Raw genomic sequence first — 23,300 nt, forward strand, 5'->3', positions numbered from 1 at the left:
AGTCTAACCAATACCCAAACAGAGATTCAGTCAAATTTAAAATGTCATTGATTTATCAAGACCAGTCCCCATGCCCGTCTCAGAGCAGCGCAAAATGGTGATAAAATAGGATTTGAAGCAAAAGCCTAAAACTATTGCTTCTAACTTCAATATGCTCTTTAAATAAATAAGTCCTACACCACTTTTAACAGCACATTACTCAACACTAGTGAGACTAATATCTCATACACAATATCGAAAAATATGACGTGACTCTCCCCCAATAATTACATAGAGGATATTTCTGTAATTCAGGGATATTTATTCCCATAGTAATTCGTTATGGATACATAACTAAATAAACGTTGGCATTTAGTTTGAACGTGCAGACTGGCACTAAGAACAGAACAGCAGGAACGTTTCCCTGGTCAGCGCCATTATTAGTAATATTTTGGAGATTATTTTGTTTTCAAATAATGTAAAATGAGTGAGAAAAAGGCCATTATTCAACATGGGGTGAGACATTGTGAATAATTTGTAGATAAAGCCAGTTTGTAATTTAGAATGATCTATTTCTGTTTTTAGAGGGAGAACAACCAAAAACCTAGTCATGGGTCTCCCAGTTGAGGGAGGCACGGTATTGAACCAGCATCTGTAGCAACACAGTGTCTTAGACCGTTGCACCACTCAGACACTGTCCAACGTGACCTGTTCGGGAGAGGCCTAAAGTACTACAGTAAGAGCAAAATAATAAAATAAAATAAATAATAATAATAACCTTACTGTAACAACAGTTTTAGTAAGTAATACAGAGGTCATGAACAATTATCAGTTTCTATTTAGGCTTATGTCGCCCATTCATTGTCAGAGACACAGTAGGACCCAAAGCATAATCAGTGATCTAACTCCCCCTTGCACTGGTCTGGAGCAATGAAGTGGTGACACAGGGTACCATACTAAACCACATATTACCTCTAAGTCCCGTGGCATAAGCTCGCAACTTCTAAAGGAGGATCCACTGTAGGCCAAGGACTAGATAGTGTATTTTTACCTTACTGTAGGCTACTACTTTTAGTCTTGAATCTTTGGTTGTGTACTACACTACTCACTCTGTTTAGCACATGTGAATCCTTAAAGAGATGCTTGGGGCTAAGGTTTAAGAGGGTGTGAACGATGCTGAGTGGGTGTAGACAAAGAAGAGCTCTCCAGTACATGTACCAAAACAATCAAGGGCCATTTTCTCAAGTTTATCAACTTTCAAAGTAGAATTACTTTCTATTGTTCCTCAACTTCAGTGTATGATATACCATTTTCTATAATAATTTAAAAAATCATCACACATGTAGTCTTCGAGAGAGGCCACAAAGGAACACTGCTGAGAGACAAATTGTGTGGAAATTGCTCTGCATTTGTCTTGAAAGTTGTTGTGCTGTTCGTGCACTCTATTACATGAATTTCCTGCATTCACTAGCTTTCAGTTCAGCAAGGCTTTAAAATTCCTTTCCTTAGTTTAGAACACTGCTTTGCTTTCCAATCCAAGAATATCCAAAGCCTTTCTTATCTTGACCCCATGTCAACTACAAGAAGTCATGATTCATCTCATTTTTTTTTACGTCTTCGAGCTTTGCTTCCTTGTCAAGTGAGCTGACATCAGCCCAATATACAACAGACAGGCACAACACAGAAAGAAGGAGCAAGAGGGAAACAGACAGAGAGAGGGAGAGAGAGATGACGTGCTCTCCCTTTCCAGCTATTTGTTGCTAATGCACTATGGGGCATCAAATAAATACAAAATTGGTTGCGTACACATACATTTTGCAGATGTTATCGAAGGTGCAGCAATTTTCTTTTGTTTCTAGCTCCAAGAGTGCAGTAATACCTAACAATACACACATCTCCAAAAATGTTTAGAAATGAATTAAGAAATAACAGAATGAGCAATGTCATATATACAGTGCCTTGCGAAAGTATTCGGCCCCCTTGAACTTTGCGACCTTTTGCCATATTTCAGGCTTCAAACAGAAAGATATAAAAATGTATTTTTTTGTGAAGAATCAACAACAAGTGGGACACAATCATGAAGTGGAACGACATTTATTGGATATTTCAAACTTTTTTAACTGATCAAAAACTGAAAAATTGGGCGTGCAAAATTATTCAGCCCCTTTACTTTCAGTGCAGCAAACTCTCTCCGGAAGTTCAGTGAGGATCTCTGAATGATCCAATGTTGACCTAAATGACTATTGAGGATAAATACAATCCACCTGTGTGTAATCAAGTCTCCGTATAAATGCACCTGCACTGTGATAGTCTCAGAGGTCCGTTAAAAGCACAGAGAGCATCATGAAGAACAAGGAACACACCAGGCAGGTCCGAGATACTGTTGTGAAGAAGTTTAAAGCTGGATTTGGATACAAAAAGATTTCCCAAGCTTTAAACATCCCAAGGAACACTGTGCAAGCGATAATATTGAAATGGAAGGAGTATCAGACCACTGCAAATCTACCAAGACCTGGCCGTCCCTCTAAACTTTCAGCTCATACAAGGAGAAGACTGATCAGAGATGCAGCCAAGAGGCCCATGATCACTCTGGATGAACTGCAGAGATCTACAGCTGAGGTGGGAGACTCTGTCCATAGGACAACAATCAGTCGTATATTGCACAAATCTGGCCTTTATGGAAGAGTGGCAAGAAGAAAGCCATTTCTTAAAGATATCCATAAAAAGTGTTGTTTAAAGTTTGCCACAAGCCACCTGGGAGACACACCAAACATGTGGAAGAAGGTGCTCTGGTCAGATGAAACCAAAATTGAACTTTTTGGCAACAATGCAAAACGTTATGTTTGGCGTAAAAGCAATACAGCTGAACACACCATCCCCACTGTCAAACATGGTGGTGGCAGCATCATGGTTTGGGCCTGCTTTTCTTCAGCAGGGACAGGGAAGATGGTTAAAATTGATGGGAAGATGGATGGAGCCAAATACAGGACCATTCTGGAATAAAACCTGATGGAGTCTGCAAAAGACCTGAGACTGGGACGGAGATTTGTCTTCCAACAAGACAATGATCCAAAACATAAAGCAAAATCTACAATGGAATGGTTCAAAAATAAACATATCCAGGTGTTAGAATGGCCAAGTCAAAGTCCAGACCTGAATCCAATCGAGAATCTGTGGAAAGAACTGAAAACTGCTGTTCACAAATGCTCTCCATCCAACCTCACTGAGCTCGAGCTGTTTTGCAAGGAGGAATGGGAAAAAAATTCAGTCTCTCGATGTGCAAAACTGATAGAGACATACCCCAAGTGACTTACAGCTGTAATCGCAGCAAAAGGTGTCGCTACAAAGTATTAACTTAAGGGGGCTGACTAATTTTGCACGCCCAATTTTTCAGTTTTTGATTTGTTAAAAAAGTTTGAAATATCCAATAAATGTCGTTCCACTTCATGATTGTGTCCCACTTGTTGTTGATTCTTCACAAAAAAATACAGTTTTATATCTTTATGTTTGAAGCCTGAAATGTGGCAAAAGGTCGCAAAGTTCAATGGGGCCGAATACTTTCGCAAGGCACTGTATATACATATATATAGTAACCAGTGAACACACTTTTTTTCTCCTTTTTTACCAGGAGACCCGCTTGTGTACAACACCCATAATGCAGAACATTTCACAGAACCCCTCATATGGTGTGAGACAGACAGTATAGAAAAGGTTTGTATAGCAGTAGTTATATAGGATCAGCCTTAACTAGAATACGGTATATACACTATATATATATATATATAAAAGTATGTGGACACCTCTCAAAATAGTGGATTTGGCCATTTCAGCCACACTCATTTCCGACAGGTATATAAAAATCGAGCACACAGCTATGCGATCTCCATAGACAAACATTGGCAGTAGAATGGCCTTACAGAAAAGCTCTGACTTTGAATGTTGCACCGCCATAGGATGCCACCTTTCCAACAAGTCAAATTTCTGCCCTCCTAGAGCTGCGCCGGTCAACTATACATGCTGTTATTGTGAGGTGGAAACGTCTAGGAGCAACAAAATGGTAGACCACACAAGCTCACAGAATGGGACCGCTGAGTGCTGAAGCGCGGTCAACACTCACTACCAAATTCCCAACTGCCTCTGGAACATCAGCACAAGAACAATTCGTTGGGAGCTTCATTAAATGGGTTTCCATGGCCAAGCAGCCGCACACAAGCCTTAGATCACCATGTGCAATGCCGAGTATCGGTTTAAGTGGTGTAAAGCTCACTAAATCTTAACACTACAGCATACAATGACATTCTAGATGATTCTGTGCTTCCAACTTTGTGACAACGGTTTGGGGGGGAAGGCCCTTTCCTGTTTCAGCATGACAATGCACATATGCACAAAGCGAGGTCCATACAGAAATAGTTTGTCGAGATCAGTGTCGAATCACTTGACTAGCCTGCAAAGAGCCCTGACCTCAACTCCATCAAACACCCTTGGGATTAATTGGAATGCGAACCAGGTCTAATCGCCCAACATCTGTGCCCAACCTCACTAATGCGCTTGTAACTGAATGGAAGCAAGTTCCCGCAGCAATGTTCCAACATTCAGTGGAAAGCCTTCCCAGAAGAGGGAAGGCTATTATATCAGCAAAGGGGGGGACCAACTCCATATTAATACCCATGATTTTGGAATGAGATGTTCTACAAGCTGGTGTCCACATACTTTTGCTCTTGTAGTGTGCATATGAAGAGGGTAAAATTGTATGTAAACATTATTAAAAAGTGACCATTGTTCAGTGATGATGTACCGTTCCTTCAGAAAGTATTCCCACCCCTGGACTTTTTCAAGGTGGGATTAGAATGGATTTAATTGTAATTTTTGTCAACAATCAATACAAAATATTCAGTAATGCCAAAGTGGAATAGAAATGATAACATTTGTAAAACATTTATGAAAAAAAGAAAACACTAATATATCTTGATTACATAAGTATTTAACCCCCTGTGGCAATACATGTTAGGATCACCTTTGGCAGCGAATACAGCTATGAGTCTTTCTGGGTAAGTCTCCAAGAGCTTTGCACACCTGGATTGTACAATATTTGCACATTCTTCAAAAAATTCTTCAAGCTCTTAAGTTCAAAATCGAATTTGTCACATGTGCCAAATACAACCTTACCGTGAAATGCTTACTTACAAGTTGGTTGTTGATCATTGCTAGACAGACATTTTCAAGTTTTGCCATAGATTTTCCAAGCCAATTTAAGTCAAAACTGTAACTAGGCCACTCAGAAACATTCAATGTTGCTTTGGTAACTCCAGTGTATATTTGGCCTTGTGATTAAGGTTATTGCCCTGCTGAAAGGTGAATGTGTCTCCCAGTGTCTGTTGGAAAGCAGACAACCAGGTTGTCCTCTAGGATTTTTCCTGTGCTTACAGTAGTTATATACCGCTTCTTTTTATCCTAAAAAAAACCTCCATAGTCCTTGCCGATGACAATCATACCCATAACATGATTAAGCCACCACCATGATTGAAAGTATGAAGAGTGGTACCCAGTAATGTGTTGTGTGGATTTGCCCCAAACATAAGACTTCGTATTCAGGACATAATGATCATTTCTTTGCCGCATTTTTTACATTTACTTTAGAGCCTCATTGTAAACAAGATGCATGTTCTGTACAGGCTTCCTTCTTTTCACTCTCAATTAGGTTAGAATTGTGGAGCAACTACAATGTTGTTGATTTATCCTCCGTTTTATCTTATCACAGCCATTAAACTCTGTAACTTTGGCCTCATGGTGAAATCCCTGAGTGGTTTCCTTTCTCTCCTGGAACTAAGTTATGAAAGACGCCTGCCTGTATGTTTGTAGTGACTGGGTCTATTGATACACCATCCAAAGTATAAATAATAACTTCAACATGCTCAAAGGGATATTCAAAGTTAGCTTTATTATGCATTTTTTTCACCAATAGGTGCCCTTCTTTGTGAGGCATTGGAAAACCTGCCTGGTCTTTCTGATTGAATCTAAAGTCACTGGTCGACTGAGGCACCTTACTGATAATTCTGTGTGGGGTACAGAGATGAGCTAGTGATTAAAAAATAATCTGAAACACTATTATTGTGTTTGTGTTACTATCACTCACAGAGCGAGTCCATACAACTTATTATGCGACTTCTTAAGCAAATATTTACCTCTGAATTTATTTAGGCTTGCCATAACAAAGGAGTTGAATACTTATTGACTCAAGGGATTTCAGCCTTACATTTTTTATTAATTTGTAACAATTTCTAAAAACATAATTTCACTTTCACATTATGGGGTATTGTGTGTAGGCCAGTGACACAAAAAAATAAGTTAATACATTTTTAAATCTGGCTGTAACACAACAAAATGTTCAAAAAGTCAATACATTCTGAAGGCAGCAGTCCCTAAGGTGCAGGGAAGAGTACCGGGCATTTAACAGTCCGATGGCCTGGAGATAGAAGCAGTTTTTCAGTCTCTCGGTCCCAGCTTTGATGCACATGTGCTTTCTCCACCTTCTAGATGTTAGCGGGGTGAACAGGCCATGACTCGGATGGCTGAGGTACTTGATGATCTTCTTGGCCATCCTGTGACACCAGGTACTGTAGATGTCCTGGAGAACAGCCAGTGTGCCCCGGTGATGCATTGTGCTGATTGCACCACCCTCTGGAGAGCCCTGAGGATGTTGCAATTTCCGTACCAGGTGGTGATACCTGGTAGGGGTGCGTCACCTGAGTGGGTTGAGTCACTGATGTGATCTTCCTGTCTGGGTTGTGCCGTGGCGGAGATCTTTGTGGGCTATACTCGGCCTTGTCTCAGGATGGTAAGTTGGTGGTTGAAGATATCCCTCTAGTGGTGTGGGGGCTGTGCTTTGGCAAAGTGGGTGGGGTTATATCCTTCCTGTTTGGCCCTGTCCGGGGGTGTCCTCGGATGGGGCCACAGTGTCTCCTGACCCCTCCTGTCTCAGCCTCCAGTATTTATGCTGCAGTAGTTTGTGTCGGGGGGCTAGGGTCAGTTTGTTATATCTGGAGTACTTCTCCTGTCCTATTCGGTGTCCTGTGTGAATTTAAGTGTGCTCTCTCTAATTCTCTCTTTCTCTCTTTCTTTCTCTCTCTCTCGGAGGACCTGAGCCCTAGGACCATGCCTCAGGACTACCTGACATGATGACTCCTTGCTGTCCCAGTCCACCAGGCCATGCTGCTGCTCCAGTTTCAACTGTTCTGCCTTATTATTATTGGACCATGCTGGTCATTTATGAACATTTGAACATCTTGGCCATGTTCTGTTATAATCTCCACCCGGCACAGCCAGAAGAGGACTGGCCACCCCACATAGCCTGGTTCCTCTCCAGGTTTCTTCCTAGGTTTTGGCCTTTCTAGGGAGTTTTTCCTAGGCCACCGTGCTTCTACACCTGCATTGCTTGCTGTTTGGGGTTTTAGGCTGGGTTTCTGTACAGCACTTTGAGATATCAGCTGATGTACGAAGGGCTATATAAATACATTTGATTTGATTTGATATGGCCTGACAGGATGCCCTCAATGGTGCATATTTAGATGTTTGTGAGGGTCTTAGGGGCCAAGATATTTTCAGCCTCCTGAGGTTGAACAGGTGCTGTTGCGCCTTCTTCACCACACTGTCTGTGTGAATGGACCATTTCAGCTTATCAGTGACGGAAGCTTTTCACCATCTCCACTACGGTCCCGTCAATATGAGTGGGGGTGTGCCCTCTCTGGTGTCTCCTGAAGTCCATTAACAGCTTATTCATTTTGTTGACATTGAGGGAGAGGAAATCTTCCAGGCACCAGTCTGCCAGGGCCCTCACCTCCTACCTGTAAGCTGTCTCATCGTTGTTGGCAATCAGCAAACTTGATGATTGAGTTGGAGACGTGCATGGCCATGCAGTCATGGGTGAAAGGGGAGTTCAAGAAGGGGCTGAGCATGCACCCTTCTGGGGTTGCCTATTTTCACCACCTGGGATCGCCTGTCAGGAAGTCCAGGGCCCAGTTGCACAGGGTGGGGTTCAGACCCAGGGCCCCAAGCTTAGTGATGAGCTTGGAGGGCATTATTTTGTTGAAGGCTGAGCTGTAGTCGAAGAACAGCATTCTTACATTGGTATTCCTCTTGTCCAGATGGGATAGGGCATCTGTTGGGGCGATATGCAAATTGTAGTGGGTCTAGGGTGTTGGGCAAGGAGGTGATATGATCCTTAACTAGCATCTCAAAGCACTTCATGATGAATAAACATTTAGTTCAGTTACCTTCACTTTCTTGGGTACAGGAACAATGGTGGACATCTTGAAGCAACAGACTGGGATAGGGAGTGATTGAATATGTCCATTAACATTCCAGCCAGCTGGTCTGCACATGCTCTGTGGATGTGGCTTGGGATGCCGTCTGGGCCGGCAGCCTTGCAAGGGTTAATACGCATAATTGTCTTACTCATGTTGGCCACAGAGAACGAGAGTTCACAGTCCTCGTGAGCGGCAGTGGCCCACGTCGGCGGCTCAGTGTTTGGCTTTCCCTTAATAAGGAGTCCCTTGCACTTTTTTCAAACACACTATTTCTTCCAGAAAACGGTTGAGTTTAAAAATATATATTTTTTACTTTAAAACAAAATGTGTCCTTCAAAGAAAATAACTTCCCTACAGTCAAACATGGAGGCAGTTCAGTGATGTTTAGGGGTTGCTTTGCTGCCTCTGGCACTGGAACTTGAACGTGTGCATGGCCTTATGAAATCAGGAAAATACCAAGCCATTTTGCAGACCCAGTGTCATAAAGTTGAGTCTCTGTTGAAGGTCATGGGTCTTCCAGGAGGACAATGACCCCCAAACACACTTCAAAAAACACCCAGGAATGGTTCAAGAAAAAACACTGGACTATTCTGAAGTGGCCAGCAACGAGTCCAGATCTAAATCCCATTGACAACTTGTAAGAAGGATGGAAGCAGTTTGCACAGCAAACCAGGAGTGGGCCAAACTGCCAGGACAGAGGTGCAGGAAGCACATCGATGGCTATAGGAAGCGCTTGATTGGCTGTGCTACCAAATATTAAGTCGAGGGTGTCAATAATTTTGTGAAAGCCCTTTATTTTCAGATTTAAATGGATACACTAAGTTGTGAATAAAAACAAAAACAAAGGTTCTGTAATATTAACAGTGAAATAATGAATTGTGGAGACGTCTTGTGTCTGAGCCATTGAATTGCACTTTATCACTGTACTGTCATTTTGCTTCTGATTGCCTTAGAGGGAATACTGTTGCTGGTCAGTTGTACACATCCATGTTCCCAGTCATCTTGCCGTGATTAAATGTGGTGGTTAGTGCTTTCAGTTTGGCCATCTATCCATATTTGGTTTGGATTAGTTCTAATAGTCACAGTGAGAACAACATCCTCTATACACTTCCTGATGAACTCAGTCACCGAGTTAGTGTATACATCGATTCTATTTTCAGAGTCAACCCCGGAACATTTCCCATTCCGCATGATCAAAACAATCTTGAAGAATAGATTACGATTGGTCAGACTAACGTTGAACAGACTTTACCACAGGTACTTCCTGTTTAACTTTCTGCCTATAGGAGGGGAGGCGCAAAGTAATGATCACGAGTGCTCGATGCGCGAGTAGCATAGGAGTTGTGTTGATAGAACTTCAGTAGCGTTTTCCTCAGATTTCCTTCAATACATTTCTAAGCTACATTAAATGCGGCCTCAAGATATGAGGTTTCCAGTTTGCACAAAGTCTAGTGTAGTTGAGAGCTGTATAAATCTAATACAATTATAATCTTTGGGAGGTAATGCGTTTGGCATTTGATGGTGAGGTATTCATCCAGATCGAAAGAACAAAAGAACTTGAGTTCCTATACGTTACCACAATTTGGTCATTGGGAATACTGATTTTACAGAAATGTTTGTTGAAATTTAAGATTTATTACTTAACAAATATATTCCCATATTGCATGTCCTGTTCACCTCAAAGATCCTACTTTAGAAATGCTCATCAAATCAAAGTTTATTGGTCGCGTAAACAGATTTTTAAGATGTTATCGCAGGTTCAGCGAAATGCTTGTGTTTCTAGCTCCAACAGTGCAGTAACACCTAGCAATACAAAACAAAACCCAAAAAGTAAAAAGAAAGAATCACATTTCTGTATTAGAAAGAGTGGATAACGCCACAACACAAATACCCAGCACGGCACTTCAGATGTCTCAATGGTTCATCACAGATAAAAGTATAACAAAACAGAGAATGTTTTTTTCACAATAACGTGGAGTTAGAGAACAATCATTTCTATATGGTACACTTCTATTCGTATTACACAACTGGGAATAAACCCATTCAAGTTCATCCCAGTTCAGGACATGACCATACAGTAGTTCTGTGCACTGTTCTGTGGTCTCCTTACATGGGACAACATCCCTCCCATCTGATCTCAACCGAGAGAGCTCTGCTCCCCACATAATCAAATCACTTACTACTGATATTAACATGCCTACTCACTCACAGCAATCCCTCTAGTTCACTTAACTTTGACCCTGCCCATTTTGGCTCCAATCCACTACAGGTGCAGCAACGAAAGACCTAGCAAAGCTGCAGCTGGCTCAAAACAAAGCAGCACACTTTGCCATTAACTGCACAGAACAAACATTAACAACATTCATGGTTGAGGAGAAATGTACTACTACTCTCTTTAAGAAACATTTCTGTTAAAAAATGCCTAACCGCGTGTATAATCTAGTTGCGTTCCCTTCAAATGGTCATACATACCCCACCCGACATTCCACTATGGGTTTCTTCACGGTACCCAAACCAAAAACTGATTTAACTCGTCGCTCAGTTATGTATAGAGCCATGTCATCGTGGAATGCTCTGCCAGCTTACTTAGGCAAAAAGCATGTTTAGCTTAAAAAAACCCAGATAAAGACATCTTGTATCACAGCACCTGTCCTCTTTCTAAAGATCTAATTTAACTGTACTGTATATAAGAATGCAAATATGTACAGTATATACTGTATGAATAGAATGTAAATATAATTTTAGTTGTCTCTTGGTGTCTTTCCAATATACACTGAAAAAATATATAAAACGCAACATGTGAAGTGTTGGTCCCATGTTTCATGAGCTGAAATAAAAGATCCCAGATATGTTCCGCACAAAAAGCTAATTTCTCTCAAATTTGTTTATATCCCTGTTAGGGAGCGTATATTTTTTTTTTTACACCTTTATTTAACTAGGTAAGTCAGTTAAGAACAAATTCTTATTTTCAATGACGGCCTAGGAACAGTGGGTTAACTGCCTGTTCAGGGGCAGAACGACAGATTGTACCTTGTCAGCTCAGGGATTTGAACTTGCAACCTTCCAGTTACCAGTCCAGCGCTCTAACCACTAGGCTACCCTGCCGCCCCATATAGTTAGTGAGACAATCCATCCACTTGACAAGTGTGGCATATGAAGAAGCTGATTAAACAGCATGATCATTACACAGGTGCACCTTGTGCTGTGGACAATAAAAAGCCACTAAAATGTGCAGTGTTGTCACACAACACACAATGCCACATATGTGTCAAGTTTTGAGGGAGCGTGCGATTGGCATGATGGCTGTTGGAATGTCCACCATAGCTGTTGCCACAGAATTGAATGTTCATGTCTCTACCATAAGCCGCCTCCAACAACAGAATTTGGCAGTACGTCCAACCGGCCTCACAACCGCAGAATATGGCGTCGCGTGGGCGAGGGGTTTGCTGATGTCAGTGTTGCAAACAGTGCCCCATGGTGGCGGTGGGGTTACGGTATGGGCAGCCATAAGCTAGAAACAACAAACACAATTGCATTTTATCAACGGTAATTTGAATGCACAGAGATACTGTAACAAGACCTGGAGGCCCGTTGTCGTTGCCATTCATCTGCCGCCATCACCTCATGTTTCAGCATAATGCACGGCCCCATGTCGCAAGGATCTGTGTACAATTCCTGGAAGCTGAAAATGTCCCAGTTCTTCCATGGTCTGCACACTCATCCATTGAGCACATATGGGATGCTCTGGATCGACGTGTACGACGGCGTGTTTCAGTTCCCTCCAATGGGACAACATTCCACAGGCCACAATCAACAGCCTGATCAACTCTATGTGAAGGAGATGTGTCGTGCTGCATGTGGCAAATGGTGGTCACACCAGATACTGACTGGTTTTCTGATCCATGCCCCTACCTTATTTTAAGGTATCTGTGACCAACAGATGCATATCTGTATTCCCAGTCATGTAAAATCCATAGATTACGGCCTAACTAATTTATATGAATTGTAACTCAAGTAAAATTTAAAAAAATGCATTTACATTTTTGTTGAGTATATAACTCTTATTTTATCTTGTATTTTGAATTCAACGTAATACCTTATGTTGTTCTTGTCTACAACTGTTCTGAACTTTGTCATGTATTTCTACGTTTTATGTGGAACCCAGGAAGAGTAGCTGCTGTATGTGCAGTAGCTAATGGGGATCCTAATAAACTAAACAGCCTCTTATCTCAATTTGTTTCAGTTACTCCTATAAATCTATGTCTTTATACTGAAAAAAGCCCTCTGGTGATTTTCTGATGAAAGGAATAGATTACAGAGTGCAGTACAGCATGTCCTGAATATGCAGAGTAGTGAGGACATCATCTGATATGAAGCCGTTCTTTAGTACAAAATAGGTCAACCCGTAGAATATAAATAATACGACTTTCAGGAGGGACTGGACCAAGTGCACCAGTTTACACAAAAAAACTGGCATGTGAGGAAGAGCGCGATGTAACGTACAAACCTCTGGACGATGTAGTGCTACAGAGAGAAGAATTTTCAATGAAAGGTCATTGTATGAAGCTCAAACTCCACCGACAACCTTTAAGACACACCTACAGTATTCATGGGAAGAATTGGTAAAAATAAAATAAAAATTCAATTGTGGCTTCTGTTCTAATGAGGTAACAGATGAGAGGTACCAGATATCACATTTCACGTCATATTCCTAAAAGTCAACACTCCCCTGTTCCATCTTAAGGAGACAGGTTAATCATACTCCTTTATATAGAGTGCATGAGATACTGCCTTGAAAGCATTCAAACACTCAACTGGCGTTACAGTGCCACAAGGCTCAATCACACACAATACGTAGGCAGTAACACCCAACTTATTGTCCCGGGTCAACATCAGCATAAAACATCTCAGATGACCCCGACAAGGCAACAACACATTCGCTACTGGTCACTCACTGGTCTGTCCAATTCAAAAGGTAGAAGAATAGGCTTGCTCTTCTACTCATCTCTGAATTCTTCAAACAACTCTGGCTACAAAGTCCCAAGTAGCCTACATATGACCGATAGAAGAACCAAACCTACACTCACTGAACAAAACACACAGTTTGTCATCAAGGTTACCTTTTGGATCGTCTGAGCCTGGCCCTGCTGAGAAAGTGTGGCATGGTAAAATTGGAGAGAACCGTCCACAGACTGGAGTCCGACATTGTGCCAAAGTCATGCCAGCCCCTTCCAGGAAGCGGGATGTGGACTGGGGGTCTCAAAAGACCCGGCGATGAGAAGCGCCGGGCGTCATGGACATGGGGGGCGACCCGTCCCCTACAACAACGGTCCCGGCGACAAGCGCCAACACTTGAACAACCCCCATCCTCCTCCAAGGCTCCAAACTTACTCTGCTGCTCGGACACATCTGCAGCCAGCTGCGGCATACACACACACTGGCAGAGTGGACACTGCAGCGTCCTTTAAGTGCAGTTCCAAAAAATGAAAAATAAAAAAAGTACTCCAGGGAACACTGTTTGATTCAGGTCAGCTTATAAGCCTCTACGACCGGGATATAACACCTTATAAAAGCTGACTTTTGCTTTTCCTTTCTCTGTGCATTTGTTTCCAGATCCCATACAGTCACTCACCCTTCTCTCTTTCTCTCTCCCTACCAGCTCAACATGCTCCATATCATGTAACAGGCGGCATCTACCACTCCGCGTCCCAAGCGGGGGGGGGGGGGGGGGGGGGTGAGTCAGAGCAGTGCTGCATCACCAGCAGACATTGCGGTACACTCACAGCTTTCGCAATCTGGCTCCCCTCCAAAATGCCTCATGGGCTGGCCGATCTTAAGCAGGTCCTGTTTGAAATGGAAACGCTGTGCTTTTCCACGGTTGTCCTCTATTAAAGGCAGCCAGGCTTCCCCCCTCTCTTCCATAGTTCCTCCTTCCTACAGTTTGTTCTTAAGCAGGCAGTGAGACAGAGGCTGACTCACTTCATGACAGACAATCTCATCTTAACTCCTGCCACCCTTTGATCCCATTGTCTCATGCCCACTGGACTATCTTAAAGGAAGATAACAGGCCACATACAGGGGACTAAAGGTAAACAAGTGGGTCAGATAAGACACACATGCACGTACACACGGACACGCGCACATACACACAGTCTTGGCAGTTGGCTGAGATCAGCTTGCACGTTTGTTTGTGAGAAGGGGAGCTAGGCAGGCAGTTGGGTAGGAGGAGAGGCATGCAGCCACACACTCCACAGCAGATAGCATGGCATAACGGGAGTCAACAGTGATCTCAGCCAGGTTCATGTTACACTGTGTATGCTCCACCTGAAGAGCCTTGGGAGATACATAACACTCCCTGAGGGGAAATAGTGACACCCATTGACACCCACACAGAATGGGATCCAATCACAGGACACAGGGATTGATTGACAACTGATGCAGTGCTCCAAACAGTGGCCAAAGTCCAACGTCCAGACAGTTTTTCCTAGAACCACGTGACCTGGCCAGGAAGTACTCCTGGCCCTATCTATAGATACTGTAGCAAGTCCCTGCAATGAACACAAAAATATAATTTTTTTGATCATACAATCAGGTTCAATCAAATTACCTGACCAAGAAAAACTCTGCGCTCTGGTCAGACCATGTGCTTTCAGAGAGCTCTAGACAATAGTCATAAGCATTGCTGATAACAAGGTCACATGCGCTGTAAAACCCCAGGGTCCCTCGTCAGGACCTGTGATAGAACACCTTCTTAAAATGTGAAGCAGTGATGCTGACGTCAGGTAGTCATGCAGGCCTCCCAGCCCCCCCTCAGAGCTCTGTGTCCCAGTAGAGTGATGTGACAGGCCCAGCCCAGCACTAATTATGGCCCTGCTCTGCTTCTGTGCTCCAGATAAAAGAGGGTGATTTCAAAGGCACAACCACCGTTAATGGTAAACTGATTCCGTTATTAGATGGAGATGTGAAGACTAGTCAGAAGATCAATTTGAGGTTAAACTTTATTGGAAGCGTATTTAAATTATGTCTGTAGAGGTGCACTTTAAAGCTGGTGGTTTATAGATTTTTAAAATATTGATGTTTCTGCAGTCCGTCAGACATCAACAGATATTCTGTTGGTTATACAATATAATATACACAATGTTATTAAAATGCGAATAAATATATTTTAATGATAAATAAACTATATGGGAAAGCTGCTACATTCTGATTGGTGTTGACCTCAAACTACAGTTTACTACAAAACTTTGACTCAATTAAATATATTTGAATATGCACATAATAGAAACATGGTGTCAGTACATTAGACTAAAAGGAAGGACTAATAAGAAGGGAAGTGTTCTGGTTTGATGTGCTAATTCTCTTGCCCATAATTTACAGTAAAATGGGTTTCAAATATTTTGGGGGAAATTATACATGCTGTGCAGCACAGCAATTAGCCGAGTCGAGTAATCTCCCCTAATTCATTAATCCTGATTAAAGTTCACCATGTTCTCTGGAATCACTGTGAAACATTATTGTCCTGATGGCTGATATTACACATGGGGGAATTCTGACTGACACCAGATACTTGACATCAAAGGCTTTATTCTGAAGCTGGATTAGCTGATGGATACCCAGTCTGCCCTTGCTGGTTAGCCTAGCAAGTAATTATATCCTTTTCTCATTGACTGGTTAGCATTAGCAAGCTACTATAGCAACTGTGATTGGCCTTTTGTTTCTTAACGGGTAGACATGACCTGACTACCAAAATGGTTGAAAACTTGTTGTAGCTAGTAAACATTTTTATAACAGGGCAATATTGTAGAATTAATGTACAAAATCAAACTGGAAAAAAACTAGCTAGCAGTAGCAGCTAACGCTAAAATAGCTCTGACAAGCATGCTCATTGTCTGAGGGGTTCACTAGTCAGTGTGAAGACCTTCCCATTGGTTAGTGTGACACTAACAGTAACCAGCAGACGACACAAGGCATAATTCAAATACACATTACAGTTCAGGTCATCAACTACGGAGTGACATTTCATATAAACAAATATATGCCAACATTTTACAAAATGCAGATAGGAGGAAAGAGTAGCATCAAAGATGTGATGTTTTTTGAGATTAGCCACTTTCCTACAAAATTCTCAATTAAGATATTTCCTTGTTTCAACTATGAACAGTATGCTACTACTGTACGGCATAAATGTTGCAATCTTTGTGGAAGTGAATAACTTCAATGTTAAGCTACTGCTCTTCTCAATGGAACTGTAAGAGAGTAGCTAGCAGCACAATATGTGGTCAGAGGTGACGCGAGGGGGCATTCTGCTACTTATTGATAGACAACTCTGTCTTTCATGCCGTTCGTATATTCACAGTTGAAAACGTATCTGGGGGGGCCTCCCGGGTGGCGCAGTGGTTAAGGGCGCTGTACTGCAGCGTCCCTGGGTTCGCGCCCAGGCTCTGTCGTAATCGGCCGCGACCGGGAGGTCCGTGGGGCGACGCACAATTGGCCTAGCGTCGCCCGGGTTAGGGAGGGCTTGGTCGATAGGGGTGTCCTTGTCTCATCGCGCACCAGCGACTCCTGTGGCGGGCTGGGCGCAGTGTGCGCTAACCAAGGTGGCCAGGTGCACGGTGTTTCCTCTGGTTGGATGCGTGCTGTGTTAAGAAGCAGTGCGGCTTGTGTATCGGAGGACGCATGACTTTCAACCTTCGTCTCTCCCGAGCCCGTACGGGAGTTGTAGCGATGAGACAAGATAGTAGCTACTACAACAATTGGATACTACGAAATTGGGGAGAAAAAGGGGTAAAATTCAAAAAAAAAGAAAAAAAAGAAGAAAAAAAAGAAAACGTATCTGGCGTCAACACATGCATCGCCAATGGATTTATAAAAAAGTATAGCATACTATATGAAGAATATTAATGTCCGTAAAATATTAATGACGACATGAGTCCACTCCAAACATCACAAAACAGTAACCACGACATCATTTATTCTACAAAGGCTGTTATCAATAAAACATGAGCATGAAACTGATGCACACACGTGAATAAATATATAAATATGAGTAATTTCCAGAATTTAGAATGGATACGGCCTCTTCCGGGCTCTCTTGAACTTGACTAATTCAAGTCATCTGTAGCCTATCAATCACACAAGAAAAACAGCATGTTTTCCAGAAAGGATGAACTCCTTATCCTTTTGTTCTGTCCTTCTCATTACAACCAAAGTTGTAGGAGGGGAGAAAACTAGGGGTCATGTAAACATTAATGAGCCAAAATGGCTAAAACAACAAAAGCAGGGTTCGGGCTCAATGACCCAGTTGAATATGCGAAACCAGATGAACCTACTCCAGGAACAAAAGGCTGATTCACGGCGGCTCGCCATGCGACACATCAAGAGACAGGGAAGAGGACAGTGTGACCTGCTATCGCCGACATCATTAGTGTGCTACGCAGAGAGGAGAGGATTTAGGGAGAGCGAGGAGAGAGAGAAGTGAAGGAGACAGCCATACCACCCCGCCCCCTCTGTCACTCCTCCAGATGATACAGTCTTGACATGCCTCAGCCACAGTAGCAAGACGCAAAGGCCCATTTGACCAGATACATGTTCCATCTAAATCCATTTTGCTATTGGCCAACATGGGCGGTAGCGGACCTCATTTTGGGGAAAGGGTGGGTGTTTGTTGATCTAAGGTTTCAGTTGGCTCCAATGTTGAAAGGACTTAACTTACTTGGATGGTTGGAAGGTCATATGGTTGACGGCTAAAACAAGAGGTATAGAGCAAACAACAGTAATGGGAAAAAAGGTATGCAACATTGTGACCTAAAATCACTGTATGACCCTTTTCTTTCAAGTGCATTTTCTAATAAATCAATCAAGCTTGGGGATTCTGACCATTCCCCACTTTGAAGAATTGCAAAATGCCACAAATCCTTCTTTGCACTTGAAAGAGAAGCCTCAAAACCAGACTATAGAAAATGAGTAAGGGGAAGGAGGTGACACTAAGAACATTATATAAGCACTCTATCCTCTTCCATCAAAGCTGCACCAAAGGAAACCGATTTCAGAGAGAAAAAAACACCTCTCTGTTATGACAAACTAATGATCGCATGGACTATCGACTCACACCTTTCATAGTCCAGCATGGATTTCCCTCAACCCACAAATACAAAATTAACATGATGGCCAAAGAAGCTTGTGACGCTTACCTCCAAAAATGAAATGCGTGCAACGGGCTGAGAGGGCTGCAAGGACTTGTGGGTGTCGGGCTCAAGCTTCGGGGAGTGAGGCTGGAAGTTAAAAGTAAGTTTTGTAAATAGTGATTATTTTAGCACGCTACGTTTGCACAGGACGGACAATGGCTACTTTCACTTAGAAGCCCTGTGAAGCGATTTGGGCTGATGTATGCAGTCACATACCCTGTCCTGCTAGCTAGCTGACATACATTAACCACAGAGCAGCAGCAGCAGCACAGCTTTGAAATGAAACTCAATTGTGTTTTGGAAATAGGTTACCAAGGCACTTGTCTGTTCACGCAACACAGGTTTAGCATCTTTGAGGATTAGAGACTTTGTTTGGTGCTTGAGGCTTGCTAGGCTTAAGCGATTATCATAAAAAGCATCCATACTATGCACACACACACACACACACACACACACACACAAAAAGAGGTGGAGAGTGAAACCTGAAACAGGCGCACAGTGCAACCAAATCCTACTTGAAATCTGAAGGATTACCCAAGGCTATGAGAAAACAGAAAAAACCCTCTATAGTAACTTCACTGGCAAGGAAAGAAAGCTCACTTCTTAAGATGTGAAAAGGATGTCTTTCAGCCCTCCAAACCACTGCCTGTTTACTTTCTGTAATTCAAGTAGAAAAACAACAGACTTTTTCCTGCTATCATGGCACTTAGTAGACACAATCAAAATGTATTAGCAAATAACAGCACAGTGCATCTCAATAGTCCACGATTAAACACTAGTATTGTTCCATAGAGCTGCAGAATTGACCTTCCTGTCAGTAACGACACTGAACTGGATCTAAATTAGATGCGTAGGCTACGTACGTATATGCCGAGTTAGCAATACTTAAACTTGCGCCAGCAGAAGTATCGGAGGACGCAAACAAACATGTGCCTTGGTGACCCGAGAGAACCCAATCGACTGCCTTCGCAAGTCATTACACAAAGAACAGATCTGTGTGATGCGCAACAGGAACACAACAGGGCCATGGCGGAGTGTTTGTTGTTTGGGTCTCAGGCCCAGCATATTACTGTCACTGGTAGCAGGCGGGATCTGTTATCCAACATAAAAACAAGGCCTTGGTTATGAGGCCACTCCACTGCCCATCAACTTATTGATCATGCGTCACAAAAGCCTGCCATTTAATCATCACTGTATTGTGTGTCCATGTGTGTGGGTGTGTGTCAGTGGGTTTCATTGCAACCAAACAGAGGTTGTGTGGCAGTCCTCTGCTTGACACACACACTGTCTCCGTCACTATCACTACAGAGGATTTTACGTGACACATCCTACCGTGTACACTGCTACAGTGCTGCTGCTGCTGTATGTGACAATGCTGCATGATGCTAAACGCTCCACAATGCTACTAGCTAGAGAGAAAATAAAAACAGGAGGTGCAACGGCAGAGACCAACGAAGCCGTCTGCTGCAGTGTGGAGCAGTGGTGCGGTCACCAGCCCCAAGAAGAAGATAAGGAAAATACTCACTCCAACGTCAGTCCCGGAATCCTCAGCCTCTCCCGCTGGGCTTTCATGGCTGAACTGTGCTCACTTGCTCTATGGTGCACATGCTATATTCACACCGCTCAGCCTCAGCCACATAGCCACCCCCCCTTATCCTCTACCCTACACTGAGCCGACAAAGAGTCAGAGCCAGCCACCACCATTGAGGAATGGGGCTAGCCTAACTCGCTCCTCCGACAAAAAGAGGGGGGGAAGGGAAAGAAAAGGGGCAACGACAACACCGCAGCTTGTTTCAGGTCCTTCCACCACGTTCCACCTTGAGGCTGTCAGAGAAGATCGCCAGCCTGAGGTGGGAGAGAGGGAAGGAGGGTACGGAGGCAGGACAATACCCCCTTTTCCCCCTCCCCTCACACACACACTCCCCCCCCCACTTGGCAAACACACACACACACACACACTCGGGCTCGCTCATTGGAGTCCCCTCCTCCACTGACTGGTGATTCAATACAGCAACAGCAGAACTCGGAATATATTCATCCTATATGCTGTCTCTTCTCATCCTCTATGCGGTCTATCCTTTCCATCACGTCATCATGACTGATCCTGACACCACAGGGTGCCCTCTCAGCACACAATGTCACTGCAGGGCTGCATTCATTTACATATCTCCTCCATTCAAAACCACCACATTAAATGCACTCAGAGTGATGTCATACTAGAAACTGTGCACCCTACGTAAGTCATTTCAAATGGTTTATTTCCAATAGATATTCAGAATAAAGCAATGGATGAGAAGCAGTCTTTTTCGGGGAGTCCAAGTGCATACCTCAGAGAGGTAATAAGCAGAAAGATCCCCCTACCTACCCCCTCCCTTCACCCCTGCAGTGCTTTAGTACACCCCTGGGGCAAGTGCTTATTCACCAATAACACACACCCTGACGTGTATCATACGCTACTTACTGTTGTACAATATGTATTGTGAAACAATCATGATGTACTATATGTAACATATACTGAATCAATAACTACATTATTAATAGTCTGTCATGATGATGATATACTGGAGGATCATTCAGAAAACACCCAGGGAGAGAATATCAGTCACATCAAAACACACTTCATATTGTGATTATTGGCTACAAGCTGTGCCGTCAAGAGGTCTGTAGTCTCAAACTTTTCTCTGGAAGCACATTTTTATAGAATGATGAGAAAGACGGAGAGAAAGCGCCGGCCAACAGTACAGTCAACTGTTTCCAGGACTACTTCCAAACAGCCTTTCACAGAGTGCACAGCGCACCAGACAGAAAATGCACTAATGCCGCACTTCAGCAAACCTATCAATGGTTTATTACCGGGAGCCAGGTTCTCGGAACTCAGCACTACTGCAGATGACAGAGAGCATTGCATCAGCTTCAGCTCAACCAGTAGCACAGGCAGGCGAACAGGCAGTAGATTAACTGGGGTGTGATAAGAGGAACCAGTTATGTACCTCTACTTTTGCAGAACACGGGCAATGCAGGCCTCACACTATATGACCAAGTGTAAGTGGACACCTGCAAGTCGAACATCTCATTCCAAAATCATGGACATTAATATGGAGTTGGTCCCCGCTTTTCTGCTATAACAGCCTCCACTCTTCTGGGAAGGCTTCTGGGCTTCTGGGAAGGCTGAATGGACTTGCTTCCATGCTGAAACAGGATGAAACTGTTGCCACAAAGTTGGAAGCAAAGAATCGTCTAGAATGTCAATGCTGTAGCGTTAAGATTTCCCTTCAATGGAACTAAGGGGCCTAGCCCGAGCCATGAGAAACAGCCCCAGACCTGTATTCCTCCTCTGCCAAACGTTATAGTTGGCACTACGCAAAGGGTGGCTACTTTGAAGAAACTCAAATATAAAATATATTTGGGTTTGTTTGACACTTTTTTGGTTACTACATGATCCATGTGTTATTTCATAGTTCTAAAATGTTTGAAAATAGTAAAAATAAAGAAAAACCCTGTAATAAGAAGATGTCCAAACTGACTAGTACTGTATCTAGTGTACCACCAGCAGCTCTGGGCTCTAATCATTCATAAGGAGTCATTGTGACTCCACAAGGGCAGCCGGCAACACTCACTCAATCTGGTTCATTCAGAGTTTAGATCATGCTTCTTTTGAAAGTAATCGACAGTGTGGATGACAGTCGATGAATGTGGAAAAGTAAAGGATTCACAATGAAGGGGGGGGGGGTAAAAATGACAAAATACATTTAGTTTTGTGGTTCCCTCCACCTTAGATCATAGGAACAATATCTGTCTCTATTATAGTAAGAATCAAATCTCTTCCATGCCCAAGGATACCTCTTTACAATGAAATTGGTGCCATTAGTGTGTCTCACCCACTGTAAGGTGTATATATAAGCACCCTTGGACATATCCAAACACATTGTTAAGAAACCTTTTTTTTTTTTTTTTTCGAGAAACCTTGAATACCCAATCTGACTAAGATTTTTTTCTTTAGTCAAACTCTAATGAACATGATTAGTCTTTGCTAGTCTTTGCTATCAAAACGTCATCTGACTGTCCTGCTGAGTTTATTCACTTTTTGTTGGGTGTTCATTCTAGGCTGTGTTCTGGCCCCCGACAGATACACCGTCAACACAACCGACGACTGGAGACAGACATTAATCACACATATGGTGGGTTTGTCATATCGGACATGTCATAAATCACCAACACGCTGCCCACCGAGACGTATTGAAATATTATTTGACAATGCCGGAGATATGCATCAATAAGGCATTATTCCAATTACAATCTCTCATGTGCAACCAACTCAGAAAGAGTACAGTGAAAATGATCTCCCCCCTCAGATTCTCTGTGTTGCTATACCCTACTTTCTCTCCATTGTACCTTTTGCAAATAGGTGCAGCTGGCCTGTATTTGCGGTACAGAACAAACACAGGAAATGGCTGCCTATGAACACAAAGAATGGGAGAGGAGGCTAGAGGGGGCTTTAGTTGGCCCAAGCACCCATGCAATTGTGAAGTAGCCAGTTGTCAAATGACACTGTTGAAGTGTTTTCCGAAACTCTAGACCCAGAAGCAAACCAGGGCCAATGGCCATAAAATTATACAGCTCACTACTCTCTCTGGGCTTAAACTCAACTTGAAATCCTAGCACATCACAAATAAAAGGTGATTACATTAATGTCCCTGTTAGGATTCAACCCTAGAAATCTAAACCACCACAGCAAGTAAGGGTTGTGAGCTTGGCTAGCGCTCCAATTGCACAGCATATACGTTAGGATCATTGAGATGTGCCGACTGTCTCAATTTCCAACACTTATGTGTGA

The 23,300-nt window shown here is 42.9% G+C and overlaps 1 protein-coding gene across 4 annotated transcripts in view; it reads right to left on the reverse strand.

Moving 5' to 3' along the window:
• Positions 1 to 23,300, reverse strand: part of LOC110509694 (microtubule-associated serine/threonine-protein kinase 3) — a 181,867-nt gene that overhangs the window by 50,485 nt on the left and 108,082 nt on the right. The window contains exons 1-2 of one of the 4 annotated variants that reach the window (XM_021590735.2): positions 19,992 to 20,311; positions 18,473 to 18,553 (exon numbers count right to left, since the gene is read on the reverse strand). The exons of the other annotated variants lie outside the window; for them this stretch is intronic. Coding sequence (XP_021446410.2) covers positions 18,473 to 18,553; positions 19,992 to 20,038 — 128 coding nt within the window. The 5' untranslated portion in view covers positions 20,039 to 20,311. Of the gene's footprint in view, positions 1 to 18,472; positions 18,554 to 19,991; positions 20,312 to 23,300 lie in introns of those variants that run through there. 4 annotated transcript variants of the gene reach the window in all.

The sequence above is a fragment of the Oncorhynchus mykiss genome, chromosome Y (assembly GCF_013265735.2).
Source record: "Oncorhynchus mykiss isolate Arlee chromosome Y, USDA_OmykA_1.1, whole genome shotgun sequence".
Taxonomy (NCBI): domain Eukaryota; kingdom Metazoa; phylum Chordata; class Actinopteri; order Salmoniformes; family Salmonidae; genus Oncorhynchus; species Oncorhynchus mykiss.